The sequence below is a fragment of the Daucus carota genome, chromosome 3 (genome assembly GCF_001625215.2).
Source record: "Daucus carota subsp. sativus chromosome 3, DH1 v3.0, whole genome shotgun sequence".
NCBI classification, from domain to species: domain Eukaryota; kingdom Viridiplantae; phylum Streptophyta; class Magnoliopsida; order Apiales; family Apiaceae; genus Daucus; species Daucus carota.
This window is the reverse complement of record NC_030383.2, coordinates 26,561,669-26,583,516: the sequence shown is the minus strand read 5'-3', so window position 1 is coordinate 26,583,516 and position 21,848 is coordinate 26,561,669. Positions and strand designations below refer to the sequence as shown.

At 40.9% G+C, this 21,848-nt stretch overlaps 1 protein-coding gene and 1 non-coding gene across 2 annotated transcripts; both read right to left on the bottom strand.

The window, feature by feature from the left end:
- Positions 1-319: 319 nt before the first annotated feature.
- On the bottom strand, positions 320-778 carry LOC135151444 (uncharacterized). Its single transcript, XM_064089893.1, has one exon. It carries the CDS (start codon positions 776-778, stop codon positions 320-322), a length of 459 nt encoding a protein of 152 aa, XP_063945963.1.
- Positions 779-8,800: 8,022 nt separating this feature from the next.
- On the bottom strand, positions 8,801-8,907 carry LOC135151819 (small nucleolar RNA R71). Its single transcript, XR_010290732.1, has one exon. It is a non-coding gene; the product is annotated as a small nucleolar RNA R71 (small nucleolar RNA).
- Positions 8,908-21,848: the final 12,941 nt, after the last annotated feature.

The following is a 21,848-nucleotide window of genomic DNA, read 5'->3' as shown; positions in this document are numbered from 1 at the left end:
CCGGCTGGAATTTCCCTTTCTTCGGGTTGTTAAAATTCTGAAACTTCCCCTGCTGAAACTGTCCCTCATGATGCTCTGGCTTACGCTTCTTTCTCTCTTTCTCCTTCTGAGACATTTCTCTTTCTGTTTCCGCTATCATTGCCTTCTGAACTACAGCTGCATAAGTATCTAATTCCAATATGGCTAGCTTTCCCCTAATCCATGCTTTTAAACCCTGTTGAAATCTCTTAGCCCTTTTCCTATCAGTATCTATATAGGTTGGAACAAACCTGGCCAACTCAGCAAACTTTATCTCATACTCAGCCACAGACATGTCTCCCTACTTCAATTCTAAAAACTGTAACTCCATTCGATCCTGAAGAAATTGAGGAAAGTATTTCTCCAAAAACAACTCCTTAAACCTATCCCATGTAACATCCTCCGTCTCTTCCATTGCCCTTACAGACTTCCACCAATAGGTGGCTTTCTCCTTCAGATAATAACTAGCAAACTCAGTCTTCTGCTCATCTCTCACTTTGACTAACACAAATGCCTTTTCAATTTCCTTCAACCATACCCTAGCCTCAATAGGGTCCGCTGAACCCTTAAACTCTTGGGGATTAACAGACTGAAAGTTTTTGAAAGTAACCTGGGGATTAGCCTGCCTTTCCTGCTGCTGAGTCAGGTTGGCAGTCTGTTGGGCCAAGATCTGAAGAATCTGGGCCATGGTACGTTCTGGATTGTTATTATCATTGTTATCATCACGTTTGTTTGCACGGTTTTGTCTTCCAGGAGGCATAGCTCTGTAAAGAAACAAGCAGTTTATTTAACCTCCAAAACTTTAACAATTGTTTTTATAAACAGAATATTTATTTTTGAAAACATTTTTGATCATTTAATTAAATAAATCGCATGCTTCCTTACAGAACAGAGTAATGATGAAAAAAAACAGGGTACAATAATATCACAGGGTTTATATCAGGTACAGTTTGCAAAATAAAACAAGTGCGATATGTAAGGTAAGTAAGACAGGTGCAATAAAGTAAAAGACGGTATGAAAAGGAAAAGTTCTGATATATATAAAGAGCTGGGGTACATCAGCGCCAAGCGCTTGTCAAAAGTAAAACATAACATCCAACCTACACACTAGTCAGCACCGCTAGTCTATACAGGGTCAAAATTGGTTGACGATATACTACACACTACACACTAATGTACATGGTACCACCACTCTGTAACTACCACTGTCTAACTCCAAGGAAAAGTAGGACCTCCAAGCTTGTCCAGCTCCTTCATCATCCATATGGCCCACTCTACTAGATCATTGTAGGTACTCTGATCTTCAGCTACGGCACCAAGCTTCGCCCTTGCAATCTCCCTGACATCTACAATCTTCTGCCTCAGCTCTCGCTCAGCTCTACCAGGGTCCATCATCTGAATAACACGCTCTAACTCCCTAACCTGCCCAAGAAGCAACTGGCGCTCCATCCTCATCGCCTCATACTCATGGTAAGGGACAGGGTGCTGTGCGGTACGAAAGGAGGTATGAACAGAGGAACCTCGGGTGGAACTGGGGGTACTGGGTGGGGGTCCACGTATGAGAGGCCTAGCACGAGAGGTCGAGGCTATGTGTCTGGGAGGAACTACTGCTGCTGCAGCCAACACCTCCTCCAAAGTGGGTGAAACAGGAGGGCGAGGCTCTGGTATCTGAGGGGGTGGGGGTCCACTAACAGTGGTGTCTGAATGCTAGGGATATAAGGGAATGATAGGGTCTGACATCGTGAATACCTGAAAGTCATATGATAACGCATACATAAGAATCTCTGATAATAAGAATACCTATTAGTCACTATTACTCACCTCTCAACGTTCTATCTACCTATCACTCACTTCTAATCTTAATCCCTCTACCCAAACCCGATAATCTAGGCTTGTTTCATTGACTCATAACCTGTAGCTCTGATACCAACCTGTGACGCCCTCCAAATCCAGGTCATAGACTTGGGGGTCACACCACAATATAAACCTGTAAACAATAATAATATATGCATTGACCCTAAACATCCACGGATCGCTCCAGGTTATAGTATGAAACAAGCCACAACATAACTTATATTACAATACGTCGAATCCCAGTCAATATCTTACAATTTACAAACATAAAACGCAGTGCTTACACACCAAAGACACTCAAAAGTTCATAATATCAGCAACTCCTAGCAAGGCTTCCCAACACTCATCCTGATACCTTAGCTTGATGACTAGCCTGTGGGTCCTCGCTAACAGTAGTCTTTTTCTTCACTGGAAAAGAACATAAGGAATCGCAAGAGTGAGCTTACAGCTCAGCAAGTAATATAAACAAGAAACTGAAGTTTAACATTTATCCATAAAAACGAATCAAGATATCAAATTCCCTTTATAAAGCAGTGATTAGAATTGGATATTCATATATTTTATTTAAAAACCAAGGTTAGGCTGCTGATCAGTCACGCACTAACCCCGAGCCAGGTACATACCAAGCTCTATCACTGGATCCAAGGTACACATTGGCCTAATGAGCACGAATCTGGTCTGACCACGAATCTGGTCCACATTTATAAAACAATCCAATTCTTTAACAATATAATGAAATCAACAATATCTCAGTAATTCAGAATCAATATCATTCGAATAGAAGCAATATTACCAAGACAGAATCAGAATTGTCCAATCAGAATTATTATCACCAAGGGTGCAATACTTATCAAGATTAAAAGACAATTCAGAAATAGGTTTAAGTATCATCACAATGTCTGAAGAATGGCTTGAAGTTGAAAGAAAGATCAAGTATATGGTGAAAACAATCTGGTGTTTGTAGAAGAAGCAATGTAAGTGAGAATGGCTTGAGGTTTCAAATATGTTACGAAGTACGAAAATATACTGCTTGAGTCAAAATAATCTAGGGTGTTAAAATTATCCGGTGTACACAATTATTGATACGATAATTAATAATAAAATATTCATAAAATCGTTTCGAAATTCTGTCACGTAAATCCGTACACCAGATGGGAAAAGTTAAAACACGAAAGTTGTTCAGAATGTCTCAAATAACAAACCGGCGATATTTTCCCGGAAGCCCCCCCGGGGTTTATTTATCGAGTAAACGGGTTTAAAATCAATTAATAATAATATTTTATAATATACTTAATTAAATCCTTAAATCAAATATCAAATCATATAATAATCCATAATTTACCAGGTAAATGCCTAAATTCTCCATATTTTGATCTGATCAGATAAAAATTATAATCTTACAAGTCATAACACACATAGGCAATCATTCAACAAGTCACTTAACATCTAATTCACAATTAATTCACATAATATTCACAAAATATTCACATACTGATATAATAAATACACGTCGAAATCCCGGATATTACTTCTGCTGTGGCAGATTAGGAACCACATCCAAATCCAGCAGGAAGTTTTCGGAACCATATAGCCTCTTTGGCTGCCTCAGAGGCTTCCACATATTCGGCTTCCATGGTTGAGTCTGCGATGCATTTCTGCTTCACACTCCTCCATATTACGGCTCCACCTCCCAAAGTAAAAACACATCCCGAGGTGGACTTTCTCTTATCCTTATCTGCCTGGAAATCCGAATCGGTATATCCCAGAGGCAATAAATCAGAGGACTTGTAAACCAACATATACTCCTTAGTCCTTCGCAGGTACTTGAGTATTGCTTTCACAGCACTCCAATGTTCCTGTCCTGGGTTTGACTGGTATCTGCTAACCATGCCCACGGCAAAGCAGATATCAGGCCTCGTACATAACATTGCATACATTAGGCTCCCACATGCCGAAGCATACGGAACTGCCTTCATGTTCTCTATCTCCTTAGGTGTCGAAGGACACTGCCTCTTTGATAGAGTAACTCCATGTCTGAAGGGTAAATTACCCTTCTTGGAGTCCTGCATGTTAAAACGAGCTAATACGTCATCTATGGAGGGCTCCTGAGATAAAGCCAACATCCTTTCTTGCGATCCCTTATAAGTTTGATCCCAAGGATGTATGTTGCTTCACCTAAGTCCTTCATTTCGAATTGTTTGAACAGCCATGCCTTTATTGAAGACAACATCTTAACATTGTTTCCAATGAGTAAAATGTCATCAACATAAAGCACTAGAAAAACCACTGCATTTCCCTCACATCTCTTATACATGCATGCTTCGCTTGGACATTGATCAAATCCATACGACTGGACTGACTGATCAAAGCGAATGTTCCAATACCTAGAAGCTTGTTTAAGTCCATAAATAAAACCTCTTCAGCTTACACACAAGATGCTCTCGGCCTTCTTTAATGAATCCCTCTGGTTGCTGCATATAGATGGTTTCCTCAAGATTTCCATTAAGGAAAGCTGTCTTGACATCCATTTGCCAAATCTCATAATCGAGATGAGCTGCTATAGATAAAAGAATACGGACTGACTTCAGCATGACTACTGGCGAAAAGGTTTCCTCATAATCGATACCTTCTTTCTGAGTATACCCTTTCGCAACAAGTCTTGCTTTCCAGGCTTTCACCTTTTTGTCTGATCCCCTCTTTTTCTTGTAGACCCACTTACATCCAATAGGTTTTACACCTTTGGGTGGTTCCACGAGCTCCCAGACTTGATCAGAATACATTGATTCCATCTCCGAATCCATTGCCTTTTGCCAAAGACTTGCATCTTTGTCTTGTATTGCCTCTTCATATGTCTGGGAATCATCACCATGTCACCAGAGACCAAGTCCGAAGACTCTCCCAAAAACTTGAATCTGTCGGGCTGTCGAACAACCCTCCCACTACGACGAGGAACTGGTGCGGTATTAGTCACCGGTTGCACAGTCTGCTGTGGTTGTTTAACTTGTACTACAGGTTCATTATTCGCCCCTCCACAAGTTCCTCTAAAATGATACTACTCATGGGTTTGTGATTCATTATATAGTCTTCCTCTAAGAATCTTGCATTGGTGCTAACAGTGACATCCCGATCCTTAGGACTATAAAATAAATAACCTTTTGTTCCCATGGGGTAGCCTACAAACAGCTTTACTTCTGTACGAGATTCTAGCTTAGTCGCGTTCTTGTTCAGCACATGTGCTGGACAACCCATATCCGAATGTGTCTCAGACTCGGTTTGTCCCCGGTCCACAATTCTAAAGGGGTTTTAGGAACCGACTTAGAAGGTACTAAGTTCAGAAGATAAGCTGCTGTCTCTAAGGCATGTCCCCAAAATGACTTGGGTAAATCCGAATAACTCATCATCGATCTAACACTCTCTAAAAGAGTCCGGTTCCTTCTCTCTGCTACACCGTTCTGCTGGGGTGTGCCTGGTGCAGTCAACTGGGATTCTATCTGAAAGGCATATGTTAAGCCTATTTGTATTTAAGAGGAATCAACTCAACTCTGATAAGAAAGCAAGTAAATAGCAAGTACTGTTATCCGGAATCCGTACGAAGAACGTCAAATGATTTATTGAAGATTTTATGTCAGAAGAATTTCAGGATGCTGCTGCAAACCACTGAAGAAGTTCATTAATATGATCAAGCCTCAGTGTACAAATAATCTTTGTAGCACGTCCAGAAGATCAGAAGGTATAAAGTTTCAATACTTTATTTATTCAGAAGATTCCATCATTGTGTCTACAAATGAAGAAGAACTAAGAAGACGAAGAATCGACGAACAAGTCACAGCTTAATTGTTTAAATGACAAGGAATATTTAATTGAGCTAGTTACAGATGAACCAGACAGTACATTTGTGTATCAGCTCATCTGATTAAATATTCTACGTCAAAAGAAAGTGGCTGTTCACTCAAGTCGAAGATCTTAATTGTCTACAGAAGACTGAAGACTCTAAAGAAGAAGAAAATGGATAATTGATTATCTAATTATTTAATCCACTTCTCAAAATAATTATATATGATGTGTAATTTATTTATTAAATTAATTCTATCTCGAATTAATTTAATTTATGAATTTATGCATTTAATATAATTAAGTGGATGTTAATTGGTTAATTAATTAAAGGAATATAAGCAATTGTCTTGTTGGTTCAAAAGGAAAGACAATTACTATGATTGTCTTAAGAAATAACAAGGTAAGACAATCAAACAGATTGTCTTACCGTGCCATTTCCTTCCTCCAACACACGGTAAGACAATCCCACAGATTGTCTTACCGTCCCTTGCAATTGTCTTACCTGCAGATGGCAAGACAATCATTCTGATTGTCTTACCGTGTGACTTCCAAGACAAGCAGGATGATTGTCTTACCGTTTGGAGTGTAAGACAATCCTACAGATTGTCTTACCGTTTGGAGTGTAAGACAATCCTACAGATGTCTTACCGTGCCCTGATTGTCTTACCGTGCCCCTGGGATTGTCTTACCACTTCAGATTGTCCTTTCTAAGCTATAGACAATGCTTATGATTGTCTTACCTTATGTTTTTCAGCAAGACAAAGTGCCAAATTGTCATAGCAACCACTAGATTGTCTTTGCCACCATTGTCTTGCCTAGTTCTTGAGATTTGCCTATAAATATGGCTCATTCTCATTCATTTCAAAGTGTTCAAAGTGCTTGTAAGCTTTCAAGTTGTGCTAAACTTGCTATTCGTTAAATCCACAGTTTACTGTTGATAAGTGGTATTTATACACACTTATAGGCCTTCATTTCCACTTAAATTGGTTGGTTGTACTTAAGTGTTTAGTGTCTTTTGATGTGTTTTTAGTGTTTTTCTGTGCAGGTCACGAGTTGAGGTGATGAAGTGATTTTCCTATCATTTTAGGTTGTTTTTGGTGCATTATTTGCAAGAATAGAGAATTGTGGATTCATCACGACTTGGGATTTTGTGGGTACATCTTCTACAAACCCTCACGAGAACACACTCGTCCACTAGAGCTATCTAGGGGTTTAAAGGGCTTGTTGCATGTGCTAAATGCAACCGTGATCACCTACGGAAGTGGTAATAGAGCGAGGAAGGGCATGCACGCGAGAACGAGCTAAAAAACGAAGAAACGGGCTGCCAGTGGCAGACAGTAGCGCGCCCGCGCTAGATTTTAGCGCGCCCGCGCTAGCTACTGTCCCACTAGCGCGCCTGCGCTAGTTTAGCGCGGCCGCGCCCAGCAGAGCTGTTCCGGGCCGATTTTGGAGCTTTTCTGACGGATTTTAGAAGCGGTCAAGGCCCGGTTGACTTGGTCAATGTATCTAATTTCTCATGTGTAAAAACCCTAGCCTCACTTGTATCGTAGAATATCGTAATATAGTATTTTATCAGTTTTTCTCTTGTAATCAAGCACATTATCAGTATTGTATTGGATCGTTCTTCGCGAGGAAGTGACAGTTTCGAGCGAAATCGTGAACATCAATTCTGTAACGTTGTGTTCTTTATTATTAATTCAAGCACTTTTATTCCGCTTAATTCTCATCTTTTATTTATCATGTTTCACTAGAACCCATGATGTCGATTAGTTCGATTATGAACTAACCGCCTTCATGGGATTCTAATGGATTTATCGATGTAGTCTAGTAACGAATATTAATTGCTTGATTGTGTGACGTACGTTGATTTCTTTGCATGAGCCGTGCTTATTCTTCTTAGGAGCGTAGCTAACTTCTAAGTGTTTGTTTGTTAATTCTTTCTGAAGCGAGAGTGGATGATTGAATTTAGAACTATGCCATGTAAACATAGGATTATGTGAATGAAGCATAATTTGTGGTAGACTTGAACTATTTTTATCACCCTGTGTAATCACGATAGATGACTTGCTATTAAACCTCTCTGCTTACACTACCGCTATAGAGATATAGGGTCTGAGCTTTGTTGGTGTCCATGAGATTTCTGTCTTAATTGCGGATTTTGATTGGTATGATATGTGTGCAACGAGAGTTGGCATGTATTACTTTCGTGTTGTCTGATTAGGATCAACAGTCACATGTTAATCAGTAATTTCAATTCTAGATGAATTCGATAATGAAGTTAGAATCCCATGTGTTTTCCTATTCTGATTTTGATTAGTAATTTAGTTATTAGTATAAAAGAACACATCCTTGTTAATTGTCTTAGCAGTGAAAATTACTCATACATTGTTGCATAGGTGCGTATTCTTAATTCACCAGTCTCTGTGGGATCGAACTTAATATATTACTTGTGATCACGTGCGCTTGCGTGTAGATTTTTGCGAACAAGTTTTTGGCGCCGCTGCCGGGGACTCGGTGTTAATTAATTAGTTTATGTACTTGTCATCAGTGTGCATTAAAATTCACTGACTAGGATTCTATTCTCTTCTCACTTTTCTTTTCTTTTCTTTATTTCAGGTACTTGGGTCGCGTTTATGCTAACACGTTCTAGAGCTCGTAAGGAAGCAATTGATTCATCTTCTTCTTCTGATTCTGAAACAATGACAGAACCTGAAGCACAACCAGACAGTAAGGCATTGAAGGATTTCTCTATGCCAAAGATCGATGATATCCAGTCAAGCATTGTCAGGCCTGCAATCGCAGCCAAAGCCTTTGAAATCAAACCAGGAACTATTCAAATGGTCCAGAACTCGGTACAGTATGGGGTTCTCCTACTGAAGACCCTAATATGCATATACGTAATTTTATAGAGATCTGTGACACCTTCAAATTTAATGAAGTCTCTGATGATGCTGTGAAGCTAAGGCTTTTTCCATTTTCACTGAGAGATAAGGCTAAGGGATGGTTACATTCTGTACCATCTGGTTCTATTACTACATGGGAAGATCTAGCTCAGAAATTTCTCACTAAATTCTTCCCCATGGCAAAGACTGCTGCACTACGAATGCTCTATCTCAATTCTCTCAACAATCAGGAGAAACATTCTGTGAAAGCCTGGGAGCGATATAAGGAGATGCTAAGGAAGTGTCCCCATCATGGCATGCCGGATTGGATGCAAATAAACAGTTTCTATAATGGTCTTGGACCTCAATCCAGACCTATGCTTGATGCTGCTTCTGGAGGTGCGCTATGGGCTAAAAGTTATGAAGAAGCTTATGATCTTATTGAAATGATGGCTGCTAATGAATATCAGAACCCTACTCAAAGACTTACTCAAGGGAAGGTAGCCGGAGTTCTTGATCTTGACACGTCTACAGCTATTGCTGCTCAACTTAAGGCTCTCACGATGAAAGTCGATTCTCTGGCTAACCAAGGAATTCAACAGCCAATCTCAATTTGCGAATTATGTGCGGGTACTCACTCTACTGATCAGTGTGCCATTTCTAGTGAATCAGCACAATTTGTGAGCAACTTTCAGAGAGGTCAACAGCCTGCTCCAGCTACTTACCATCCTAACAACCGAAATCATCCGAATTTCAGCTGGAGTAATAATCAGGGTTATAATCAGCCTCAACAAGGATTTCAACAGGGACCTAAACAGTATAGTCAGGCTGGAACTCCACAACAGTATGCACCTAAACAGCCATATCACCCTCCGGGATTTCAGAATCATGGGCAATCAGCTAACGAAAGGTCTGACATGGAAGAACTAAGACTCATGTACAAGAGTCAGGCAGTAACTTTAAAAGCCTTGGAGACACAAGTCGGTCAGTTAGCTAATGCTTTATTAAGCAGACCATAGGGGAATCTCCCTAGTGATACAGAGGTACCAGGTAAGAGGGACCCTAAAGAGCAAGTCCAATCCATTACGCTGAGATCTGGAAAAACTACAACAGGGCCAACCTCAACATTAGTACAAGATCAGGATGATGAACCGCAAGAAATTCCAGCAGAACATCCTTCGAATACAATTGGCATAAAACCTAATGTTGAAATGGATAGGGCTATCCCTGCAGCTGCTCCGGTGTCAAAGCCATTATATCCACCACCTCCGTTTCCAAGGAGGTTGAAGAAACAGCAACTGGATAAGCAATTTGGTAAATTCCTTGAGGTTTTCAAAAAGCATCACATCAACATTCCGTTTGCAGAAGCACTCGAGCAAATGCCTAGCTATGCCAGATTCATGAAGGGTATTCTTTCAAAAAAGCTAAAGCTCGAAGAATTAGAGACAGTGGCACTAACAGAGGAATGTAGTGCTGTACTTAAACAGAAATTACCACCTAAGCTGAAAGATCCGGGAAGCTTCACTATCCTTGCACTATTGGGGAGTTCTCTTTTGATAAGTGTCTGTGCGACTTGGGAGCTAGCATCAATCTGATGCCTCTATCTATCTTCACACAACTTGGCCTGCCAGAGCTTAAGCCGACAAACATGTCTTTACAGCTGGCTGATCGTTCGATCACATATCCGAGGGGTATAATTGAAGATGTGCTGGTCAAGGTTGATAAATTAATATTTCCAGCCGACTTCGTGATTCTTGATTTTGAAGAAGACAAAAGAATTCTATCATCTTGGGTAGACCCTTTTTAGCCACCGGGCAAACTTTGATCGATGTCCAAAAAGGGAAACTACAATGAGAATACAAGATCAGACGGTCACGTTCAACGTATTCAATGCAATGAAATTACCAACTGATGAGGAATCTTGTTTCAGTATGGATGTACTTGACTAACGGCAGAAGCTAATAGCCAGCGGGTTTTACAGAATGATGTATTGGAAGCAATCCTTACCAATGATGAGGAATTGGACAGTGAAGAAGAATTGGAAGAACTCCATCATCTTAACTCATCACCTTGGCGAAGGAATTTTGAACCACCTGTCGAATCTCTTGGTTTGGAGGAACAAAAGGAAGATCATAAACCACTACAACCATCAGTGATCGAAGCACCTAAACTTGAACTTAAACCGCTACCGGATCACTTGAGGTATGCTTTTCTTGGTGAAGGCTCTACTCTTCCTGTTATTATTGCAGCTAACTTGTCAGGTGAGGAAGAGGAAAAACTTTTGAGGGTGCTAAGGGAATTCAAAACAGCAATTGGTTGGACTATAGCTGATATCAAGGGAATCAGTCCATCCTTTGTCAACACAAAATTCTCATTGAAGAAGGAAGCAAACCTTCAGTGGAACAACAGAGAAGGTTAAATCCTATCATGAAAGAGGTTGTAAAGAAAGAGATTCTTAAATGGCTCGATGCAGGTATCATATATCCAATTTCAGATAGCTCATGGGTGAGTCCAGTACAATGTGTGCCTAAGAAAGGAGGCATGACAGTAGTAGCCAACGAAAAAGGGGAACTCATCTCAACTAGAACTGTCACTGGTTGGAGGATTTGCATGGACTACAGAAAGCTGAATAAAGCTACAAGGAAGGATCACTTCCCTCTGCCTTTTATTGATCAGATGCTTGACAGGTTGGCTGGTCATGAATTCTATTGCCTGTTGGATGGGTATTCTGGCTATAATCAGATTGCTATTTCTCCGGAGGATCAAGAAAAGACAACCTTTACATGCCCTTATGGTACATTTGCATCCCGAAGAGTACCTTTTGGCTTATGCGGTGCACCAGCCACTTTTCAAAGGTGCATGATGGCAATATTCTCAGAGATGATCGGCATCAATGTGGAGGTATTCATGGACGATTTTTCTGTATTGGAACATCTTATGACGAATGCCTCACGAATCTGAGAATGGTTCTTAAGCGCTGTGTGGAAACTAATCTGATTCTCAATTGGGAAAAATGCCATTTCATGGTGCAAGAAGGAATCATATTGGGACATAAGTATCTGCCAGGGACTGGAAGTTGATAAAGCGAAGGTGGAAACAATTAAAAATCTTCCTATAAACCGTTAGTTCCTAATTAAATTAAATCGATCGATATATACATAACAGATGTTAGATATCGGTTGATGACGCTTGGCTACTTTTGAACAGGTTACTTCATTTACGTTTTACTGAGACATAAATAGTTTTGCCGTTAATTTATTCACTTTTCATCTGCAATCTGGCAAACTCTTAACTCTCTCCTCACTCTCAACTCCTAAAAGCCCTAATCTTTTCTAAGCTTTTCATCATGGCGCTATTGTCAGAACACGAGCAAACTAGGTTCATATATGAGCAGAACAATCCGTTGCATAGGTAGATAAAGAAGCGAAAAAATCTAAGCTTTTTCATACCATGATGGACTTCATCAAGGAATGTAAGTGTCTTATGCTAGCTTTCATGCTCAAACTATCTTCTTTGTGAATTGTTGAGCAAATGGGGACATCTGCCAAGTAGAACCCATCTTCGAAACTCTTCTGTTATAATTACGGATGTTAGTTATAATTTGATGGTGAAACTGTTAGGGTTTGCTCTTAATCTCCCTGGGCAGATCCCGGATAGACCTGCCTCAGGCTAATGAAATTGTTAGCAATGCTTAGAAATATGGCACTACAATGGTGATTTGTCAACTTAGGACAGATTCTTAGGCGCCATATGCGCAAAGAGTGAGTTTTCTGTTGAAGCTTTTAACTTGATTTTAAGGTCTTTCTGGGAAAGTGTCTAACGATGATGCTTTCACCAGTCTATGCAAACCATGTTTCTACATGCTATTGACTGATGATTAGTTGTAAACATTGGTAACTTAGTCTTGTATGAAATTGCTGCTAAATTGGGTCCACATGAGGAATACCCAATAATATTTATTTTGCTAGATTCATTGATTGAGTATTGGTAACCATCTGGTCAGAAGTTAGTAATTGCATACAGCAAGATAACAAGATGGATTGCTGGGTGCAAAGCAAAAGAGTCTGTGGTGATTGGAGGAAATACTTGCAAAGGAGGCAAGTTACCCTTGTCACTTTCCATCACTCATGTAGGTAACTTCTGCTCCGATACTTCTTCCAACTCATCAAATTTTTCTACTGCTAGTGCAGTAATGGAAGTTGGAACACCCCCACTTCCTAAACAAGCTGCCAAACCCAAAAAAATCGTAAAAATCCAAATCCAAGAAATCCACCTCTGGTGTCTCCCAAAAGCCCAGTTTGTAACGTCTTACCACCAACCGGAGGGGAGTGGAAGGAGATTGTGGTGAGGGAGTGGTTGGAACATCAAAAAAAAAGCCCCCAGATAAGGTGGGAGAGAATAAGTGATATAACCGGCCAAGCAATCCACATCTGCCCGAAAAGATGTGGTGATTAATATGGATTAACCAATCTCTGTGACATCTTCTCAAAAAGAATGCCACTAGTGAAAAAAGAGCTCTCGCTCCAGAGCACAGAACAAAGGGGAAGGGCCACAGACCAAACACCACCCAAACCTTTCAAGAAAATGAACCAAAAAAAGGGCACTTGGCACAACACGCCTCTGTACAGGCCAAAATCACAGATTTTGTGATAGTAAAAACCTCTTCTCAAATTCAGTTTGATGTGGCTCCAGCAAATGTGGGTCACAGCCCCCATCAAGTTGAAACACTCTCTCCAATCACAGTTTCAATATGGAGGAATTTATTTACTGTACAACTTCCGGCCACCCAAATTTTTGCCCCCCCAACTCTGCACTTGGAGAAGCCATCTCTAGAAATTGATGATCATCCTTCACATGGATTGTTGGGTCATCAATCTGTTCCTCACAGACAAGAGTGAAGTTGTGGAATTACAACTCCCTCACTCGACTCTTCACAGATGCTCTAGTTGTCACAAGCTATGTATCAACCTACTAAATCTTTCAAATCATCGATCGGTATTTCTCACCAATCGTAAGTGGCTGTTCTGTCAACGGGTGTGCTGAACAGGCAATCAGCCGTTGATGAAATGAACAATGTAAGCATCAATGGCTATTCCTCGCCATTGAGGAAGAAGTGCCACGAGCAGATGAGACTCAACTAGACCATCATGCTGTCACAAGAGCGGCTAGTAAGAACTCATTATTGTTACTACACTTATAGGACTGAGAGAAAGTAAAGAGGAGAGGCTGTCTGCGACAGGCAAAGGAGAGATGTGAGTAGGGGCTGGGAATTTCTCCCTCCCGGCAAAGGAGAATTTGTGAGTTCCATCTTAAAGGTGAAGGTGAGTGTGTGGTGAGCCAGGGTGAGACCTGATGAAAGAAAATAAGAGAACTTGAGGGAATGCAGGTACATGAGACAGGGCTGGAAACCTGCGATGGACCACTTGAATGCGTCTCAATTTGTCAGCCTGTGTCAAGCCTAGCAGTTATGGCTGGCCAATCCAATTCCAGCAGAGGAGACTTTGGGGTGCTTCCACATTTCTGAGCACTGGAGAAGCACAAACTTGCACATGCTGCTGTTCCCTAAGGGCATGCTCTCTACACGGATGATTCCAATAGGATGATTCCTTTGCGGATGAAGATGATGATGAAGATGAAGAAGTACTGGGCCGTCTAAAATGCCAGATTGGTGTTCAGCCAAACTCAATTTAGGTGACACCAAAATGGAGATTTAAGGCAATACAAGGGCTATGGAGTGGGAGCAGATGAAGACCCCGCAAGAAAACTCTCTCTAACCCCCCCTATGTGTGTGAAGGATATGTGAGACTTCACAATCTCATCTTACTCACTCAGACAGGAAATTGGGAAATCTTTCATCATGCGGTTTCGAGGCAGGATGACAACAAGAAGAAAATGGTGGAGGCCAGAATTTCTTATGACACCCATGGCCAACTCAAGATCTAGACTTCATAAAGAGTCTACCCATGGCTACCTCAATTTGTGCTCTAGACAAGAGAGTCTCCAGATGTTGATGTCAGCTTAATCAAGTGCTCATCACAAAACCTCAACCGAAGTTACGTCTCACTCTCCTCCAAGCTCAGAACATTCCCATTCCACATGATTTCTGATGATTCTAAAAAGGGGGAAGAATCTACAAAGCACCACACGACTACGTCCTACTGCTACAAAACAAAAAATCTATTCTGGCGCACAGTCTCTCCTACAACACCAATCATCTACAACTCCATCTACCTTGTCAGTGCACCGCTACAAAGCTCTACCATCACCATTCCTGAAAATTCTACACTCTTTCCTCTACTCCTCTATAGATCAAGTGCCTAAAACTGAGGGGGAGTCACCAACTAAGGGGGAGCAACTTGCTCTAGGCCCAAAGCTAAGGGTCCTCCAGCTCCAAAGAAGAAGAATGCCACCGAAGAAGCCAAGACTTGTCATAGTCAAAAGTATATGATTGTCCCAAGTGAGTCATCTGAAGTTAATGAGTTTATAAAAAACCGTTCTGATTGACCCTACATCTCAAGAAAGCCACATGGTAAGAACAAGTTAGCTGAAGATTTTTCTCAATGCCAAAATAAGACAAATCGAAGCGACTTGGTCGTGGCCATTCATATGGGTTAAATTGGGCAAGAAGTGGGATGGAAGTGAGGAAGAAAAGAAAGAAAGAGAGAAGGCGGAGAAGGAAAGAGCTGAACAAGAAGGGCCAAAGATATTGGGCAGAACGAAGCCTGTCAAGTCCAAAGCTGGTTGGTTGGCAAATTAGATCAAGACTCTGTGTGGAGTTCTGATGTGTCTTACATTACAAGAAATGAAATTATCTGTGTGGCCCTCCCTGGACACCCCTTGTATGCTAAGGCCAAAGAAAGAACAAGAAAGATCCCCAGGGCCGTTTGCGAATGAAGATGCAGAAATTGAAGAAGTTGGCTGCACAGCTCCTAGAATAACTTGATGAGGAGTTTGTGATTTGGCTGATGATGAGTCCAACATTCTTCTATTTAGCAATAAATCCGGAGGAAGCCAGAAGAATCTGGAGGAAGAAAGCTAAGAAAGAAAGGCTAGGGGGCTTGTGGTGAAGAAAAATGGTACCAAATCTGACTCTGGTGCATGAAGAGGAAAAAGTAAGTCTCAAGACAGGATCCACCCACCTACGTCTACTGTTCAACCCGGACCATCATAAATCCAGAAAGCTAAAGAAGAGCAGGGGTTGACAATCTATCCATGAACTTTCCAAAAATCTTTGTGACGAAAGAGGATGAGCTGGCAGATTTGTTGAGGCCAAAGAAAAGCAAAACCGGGAAGCAAGGCAAACATATGCCTGGTAAACATCAGAAGAAAGGAGAAATCCAAAAGGCATGATCCAGTTGACCTGTTCAGTCAATCGCCCTCAAGAGAAGTAGTGATTCATTCCTGTGCCCAGAGATTGGTCCAAGGTCCTAAATCTACTGTATGCTTATGCATTTCATATCAGTGAACAAACAACAATTTGAGCTGTTTCTGAATGAGTTTGTTAAGTGTGAAGTCCTTGACAAGAACTAATAAACTGCCAGAGAGGTTGGAAATTCCACTACTCTTCTCAGCTAGAAGCACAAGGCCACTGGAGAGGATCTTGGATCAAGACTACAAGTGATTTGAAGACAGGGTACTTGAAGTAGACAATAGGACCTCATATTCGGCAACAAAGGAGGTTAAGAGTGAATCCTCAAAAGGATTGAAGACATAAGAAAGAAATGGAATGAACCCTCTGATCTCCCTGTTAAGGTTTTGTCTCTTCCTGACACTGATTATGACTTTCAAGTCATGCAGTAAGAGATTTTTTAGATTGAAGATCTGCTAGAAATGCTGATGTGGAACAGCTTGAGGGCAATGCAGAAAAAGCTCAATTCTAAGATCACAGAGGAGGGCCAAGTTTCATTGAAGATCTAGAGAGAGGGAGATTAAACAAGAACTGGACCAAACAGAGGAAATGGAAAACCTTGAACATCTGCGCGACTAGAAGGAGCAAAATCAATCAGTGTAAACTCTTATCTTTGAGCATTAAAATTCTCTTCTTAAATGCAAAATAGATGTTTTTCTTTCTTTCTTTATTGTGTGTTGTGTAATCTCAAGCACCCTCAAATTTATATCTGAACTTCTTACAGATATAATAGGGGGAGATTTGTTAAGGACTATGTGATGCCCTTGATGATACAAAGTTTTTATTCTTACTTAGAATAAAATTGGCATGTACTGATCAAATGGATGGCAATGCAAGGCAGTAGCATTGATCGGATTGACCCATCAACGGTGATGAGGTACTGTTAACAAAAGCTGGAGTTCTTAGCAGTTTGAAATGTGTAATAATGAGTACTTTAGATTTCTTCAAATTCCTGAAACTTTCTTCCACACTTTTTCAGTCACACGAACTTTTCTTCTTCCCAGGTAAGCTTGTCATGGTACAAGCAATCCTTGAGAATCTTGAACGAATCTTCTATAATAGACTCCAAAGCCAAAAACTTCTGACTTCTGTTGGTGTGCTTGGCATTTCCCAATTCAATAATTGCATCGATCTTGGAGGGATCTACTTAATTCCTTCCGTACTGACGATAGACCTAGAAAATGAACGTCTTGTAACAGAATTCACACTTTTGAAAACTTAGCATACACTTCTCTCTTCTCAATGTTCTCAAAGCCATCCGTAAGTGGTTTGCATGATCCTCATGGTTTAGGAATAAATCAAAATATCATCTAGGAATACAAGCACAAATTTAATCCAAATATGGTTTAAAGACTCTGTTCATTAATCCATAAAGCCCAGAAAGCCCGCGGGGCATTGGTTAATCCAAAGGCCTCAACCAAGAACTCTAGTGGCCAGATCGGGTTCTAAAAGCTGTTTTAGGTTGTCTTCAGGTTTAATCTTTAGCTGATGGTATCCGATTTTAAATCAATATTCGAAAAACATCGCGCGCCCTTCATTGATCAAACAATCAGCTATACGGGGTAAAAGGGTAGCTATTCTTAATAGTTAACTTATTAAGGTTTCCCGATAATCAATACATAACATCATACTACCGTCCTTCTTCTTCAAAAAAAGTAAACAGTGATCCCAGGGGGACAACACTTGGCCTAACCGCCTTTGTGCTAGCAATCTTGTAACTGGGTTACCAATTCCCTTCCCCTTCATTTCTACTAGTGCCATCCTAACGGGGCTTTAGATACTGGTTCGGGTCCATGCAGGTGCTAATCTATGCAAATTCAATTTCTCTATCTGGAGGGAACTCATCTGGAAAATACATCTGGGAACTCGTTTACTACAGGATTATACTTCAAGCTTCAGTAGTTCTCGGCTCTGATAAGTTACATATGCTATATAGCTTCACAACCTTGACGGAAGAATCTCTCGTTTGAATCATATTAAAATTCTTTTAGCTGTTTCGTCTGTCGGCCCGCGAAATACTATTATCCACTCGTTCGGGTGCTATTAACTCACCTTCTTAGTACGACAATCTATCTGAGCATTATGCTTCGATAACCAATCCATTCCTAGGATAACATCAACTCTCCAACCTGAAAGGTAATAAAATATCGGCACAAAACGTATTCCCTAAGATTTTTCAACATCACATTTCTACAAATTTGACTAACAGGGACACGATCCTGAGTAGCCAAACTCTATAGTTCATAGCTCATTAAGCACTCTATAAGGACAATTCAAATTTGGCCACAAAATCTTCAGAAATAAATGATCTAGTAGCTCCGAATCATTAATACCTTGGCACTAAGGAATTCACATTAAGCGTACCTGCACAACGTCGGCAATCTGACTGGCAATCTCTCATAGGCATGTAGTAGGTTCTGGCTCTAGGAACTGTCTGTAACTGCTGAAGTAGATCCCATGATTCTAAGTGTGGGTTACCTGGAGCTGGTAACTGTGTGGCAATCCTTCACCATATGTCCCCGGTTTCCTTTTCTGCACTAAAACATGTTATTCCCAGCTGCTGGAGTCCATTGGGTTTGATTTCCTTGCTATTGGTTCTCGAATCATTAGGTTCGTGCTGGTGGGTCCTGACATTCCCTAGAATAGTGCCCTGTTTATGACAACTTATAACAAACCACATTCAATCTATTACAGACTCCTCCGTGTCTCTTGCACATATCGGCACTACTCCGGCAAAGGGAGGCCTTGGTTGATTTCCAATAGCGGGAGGTTAACCATTGCCACGAACCACCTACATCTGTTTCTTAAAAGTGGGGATTTCTCCCCCGCTGGAATTTCCCTTTCGTCGGGGTTGTTAAAATTCTGAACTTCCCCTGCTGAAACTGTCCTCATGATGCTCTGGCTTACGCTGCTTTCTCTCTTTCTCCTTCTGAGACAATTTCTCTGTTCTGTGTTCCGCTATCATGGCCATTCTGAACTAACAGCGGCATAGTATTATTCCAATATGGCTAGCTTTCCCCTAATCCATGCTTTTAAACACTGTTTGAAATCTCTTAGCATTTCCTATCAGTATCTATATAGGTTGGAACAAACCTGGCCAACTCAGCAAACTTTATCTCATACTCAGCACGACAGTCTCCCTACTTTCAATTTCTAAAAACTGTAACTCATTCGATCCTGAAGAAATTTGAGGAAGTATTCTCAAAAACAACTCCTTAAACCTTCCCTGTAACATCCTCCGTCTCTTCCATTGCCTTACGACCTTCCACCAATAGGTGGCTTTCTCCTTCAGATAATAACTAGCAAACTCCGTCTTCTGCTCATCTCTCACTTTGACTAACACAAATGCCTTTGCATTTCCCTTCACATACCTAGCCTCAATAGGGTCCGCTGACCCTTAACGCTTGGGGATTAACAACTGAAAGTTTTTGAAGTAACCTGGGGTTAGCCCTGCCTTTCCTGCTGCTGAGTCAGGTTGCAGTCTGTTGGGACAAGATCTGAAGATCTGGGCCATGGTACGTTTCTGGATTGGTTATTATCATTGTTATCATCACGTTTGTTTGCACGGTTTTGTCTTCAGGAGGCATAGCTCTGTAAGAACAAGCATTTATTAACCTCCAAAACTTTAACAAGTGTTTTTTTATAAACGAATATTTATTTTTGAAAAACATTTTTGATCATTTAATTAATACATCGCTGCGTCCCTTCATGAACAGAGTAATGAGGAAAAAAAAAAACAGGGGACAATAATATCACAGGGTTGTATATCAGGTTACAGTTTGCAAAGAAAACAAAGTGCGATATGTAAGGGTAAGTAAGACAGGTGCAATAAAGTAAAAGACGGTATGAAAAGAAAAGTGTCTGATATATATAAAGAGCTGGGTACATCAGCGCAAGCGCTTGTCAAAAGTTAAAACATAACATCCAACCTACACACTAGCAGCACCGCTAGTCTATAAGGGTCAAATTGGTTGACGATATACGACACACTACCACTAATGTACAGGGTACCACACACTCTGTACTAACCGAATGTCTAACTCCAGGAAAAGTAAGGACCTTCCAGCTGGTCCAGCTCCTTCATCACCATATGGCCCACTCTACTAGATCATTGTATGTACTCTGCTCTTCCAGCGACGGCACCAAGCTTCGCACTTGCAATCTCCCTGACATCTACAATTTTGCCGTCAGTCTCTCGCTCAGCTCTACCAGGTCCATCAGCTGAATAACACGCTCGAACTCCCACCTCCTAACCTGCCCAAGAAGGCAACTGGCGCTCCACCTCCTCATCGCCGCATAACTCATGGTAAGGACAGGTGCCTGTGGCGGTAAGAAGAGGTATGAACAGAGAACCTCGGGTTTTTTGGGAACTGGGGTAACTGGGTGGGGGCCACTATAGAGGCCTAGCACGAGAGGTCGAGGCTAGGTGTCTGGGAGGAACTACTTGCTGCTGCAAGCAGCCACACCATCATCCAAGTGGGTGAACAGGAGGGCGAGGCTCTGGTATCTGAGGGGTGGGGGTCCCACTAACAGTGGTGTCCTGAATGCTAAGGGATATCAGGGAGGATAGGGTCTGACATCGGAATACCTGAAAGTCATATGATAACGCATACAGAAGATTCCTATAATAGAGAATCCTATTAGGCCACTAGTACTCACCCTCAACGTCCTAATCTACCTATCCACCTCCACTTCTAATCTTAAGCCTCGAACCCAAACAGATAATCCTAGGCTGTTTCATTGACTCATAACCTGTAGCTCTGATACCACCTGTGACGCCCGTCCAATCGGTCATAGACTTGGGGGTCACACCAAATAGTAAACCTTAAACAATATATATATGCATTGACCCTAAACATCCACGGATCGCCCAGGTTATAGTAATGAAACAAGCCACAACTAAACTTAATATTACAGACGATACGAGGACAAGTCGAATCCCAGTCAATAGCCTGACAATGTACAACATAAAACGCAGTGCTGACACACCAAAGACACGCAACTCAAAAGTTCATAAGATCAGCACTCCTAGGCAAGGCTTCCCAACACTCATCTGATACCTTAGCTGATGACTAGCCTGTGGGGTCCTCGCAACATAGGCGTTTTCTTCACTGGAAAGAAATAAGGAATCGCAGAGTGAGCTACAGCTCCGCAGTAATATAAACAAGAACTGAAGTTTTAACATTTATCCATAAAAACGAATCAAGAGATCAAATGCGTCCCTTTATAAAAGCAGTGATTGAATTGATATTCATAATTTATTTAAAAACCAAGGTTTAGGCTGCTGATCCAGTCACGCAACTAAACCCCGAGCCAGGTACATCCAAGCTCTAATCACTGGATCCAAGGTACACATTGGCCTAATGAGCACGAATCTGGTCTGACCACGAATCCTGGTCCACATTTATAAAAACAATACAATTCTTTAACATATATGAAATCAACAATATCTCAGTAATTCAGAATCAATATCATTCGAATAGAAGCATATTACGCAAGAAAGAATCAGAATTGTCAATCAGATTATTTCACCAAGGGGCAATACTTTCAGATTAAAGACAGTCAGAAAATAGGTTTAAGTATCAGCACAATGTCTGAAGAAATGGCTTGAAGTTGAAAGAAAGATCAGTATATGGGTGAAAACAATCTGGTGTTTGTAGAAGAAGCAATGTAAGTGAGAATGGCTTGAGGTTTCAAATATGTTACGAAGTACGAAATATACTGCTTGAGTCAAATAATCTAGGGTGTTAAAATTATCCGGTGTACCATTATTGATAGATAATTAATAATAAAATATTCATAAAATCGTTTCGAAATCGTCACGTAACCGTACACAAGATGGGGAAAAATTA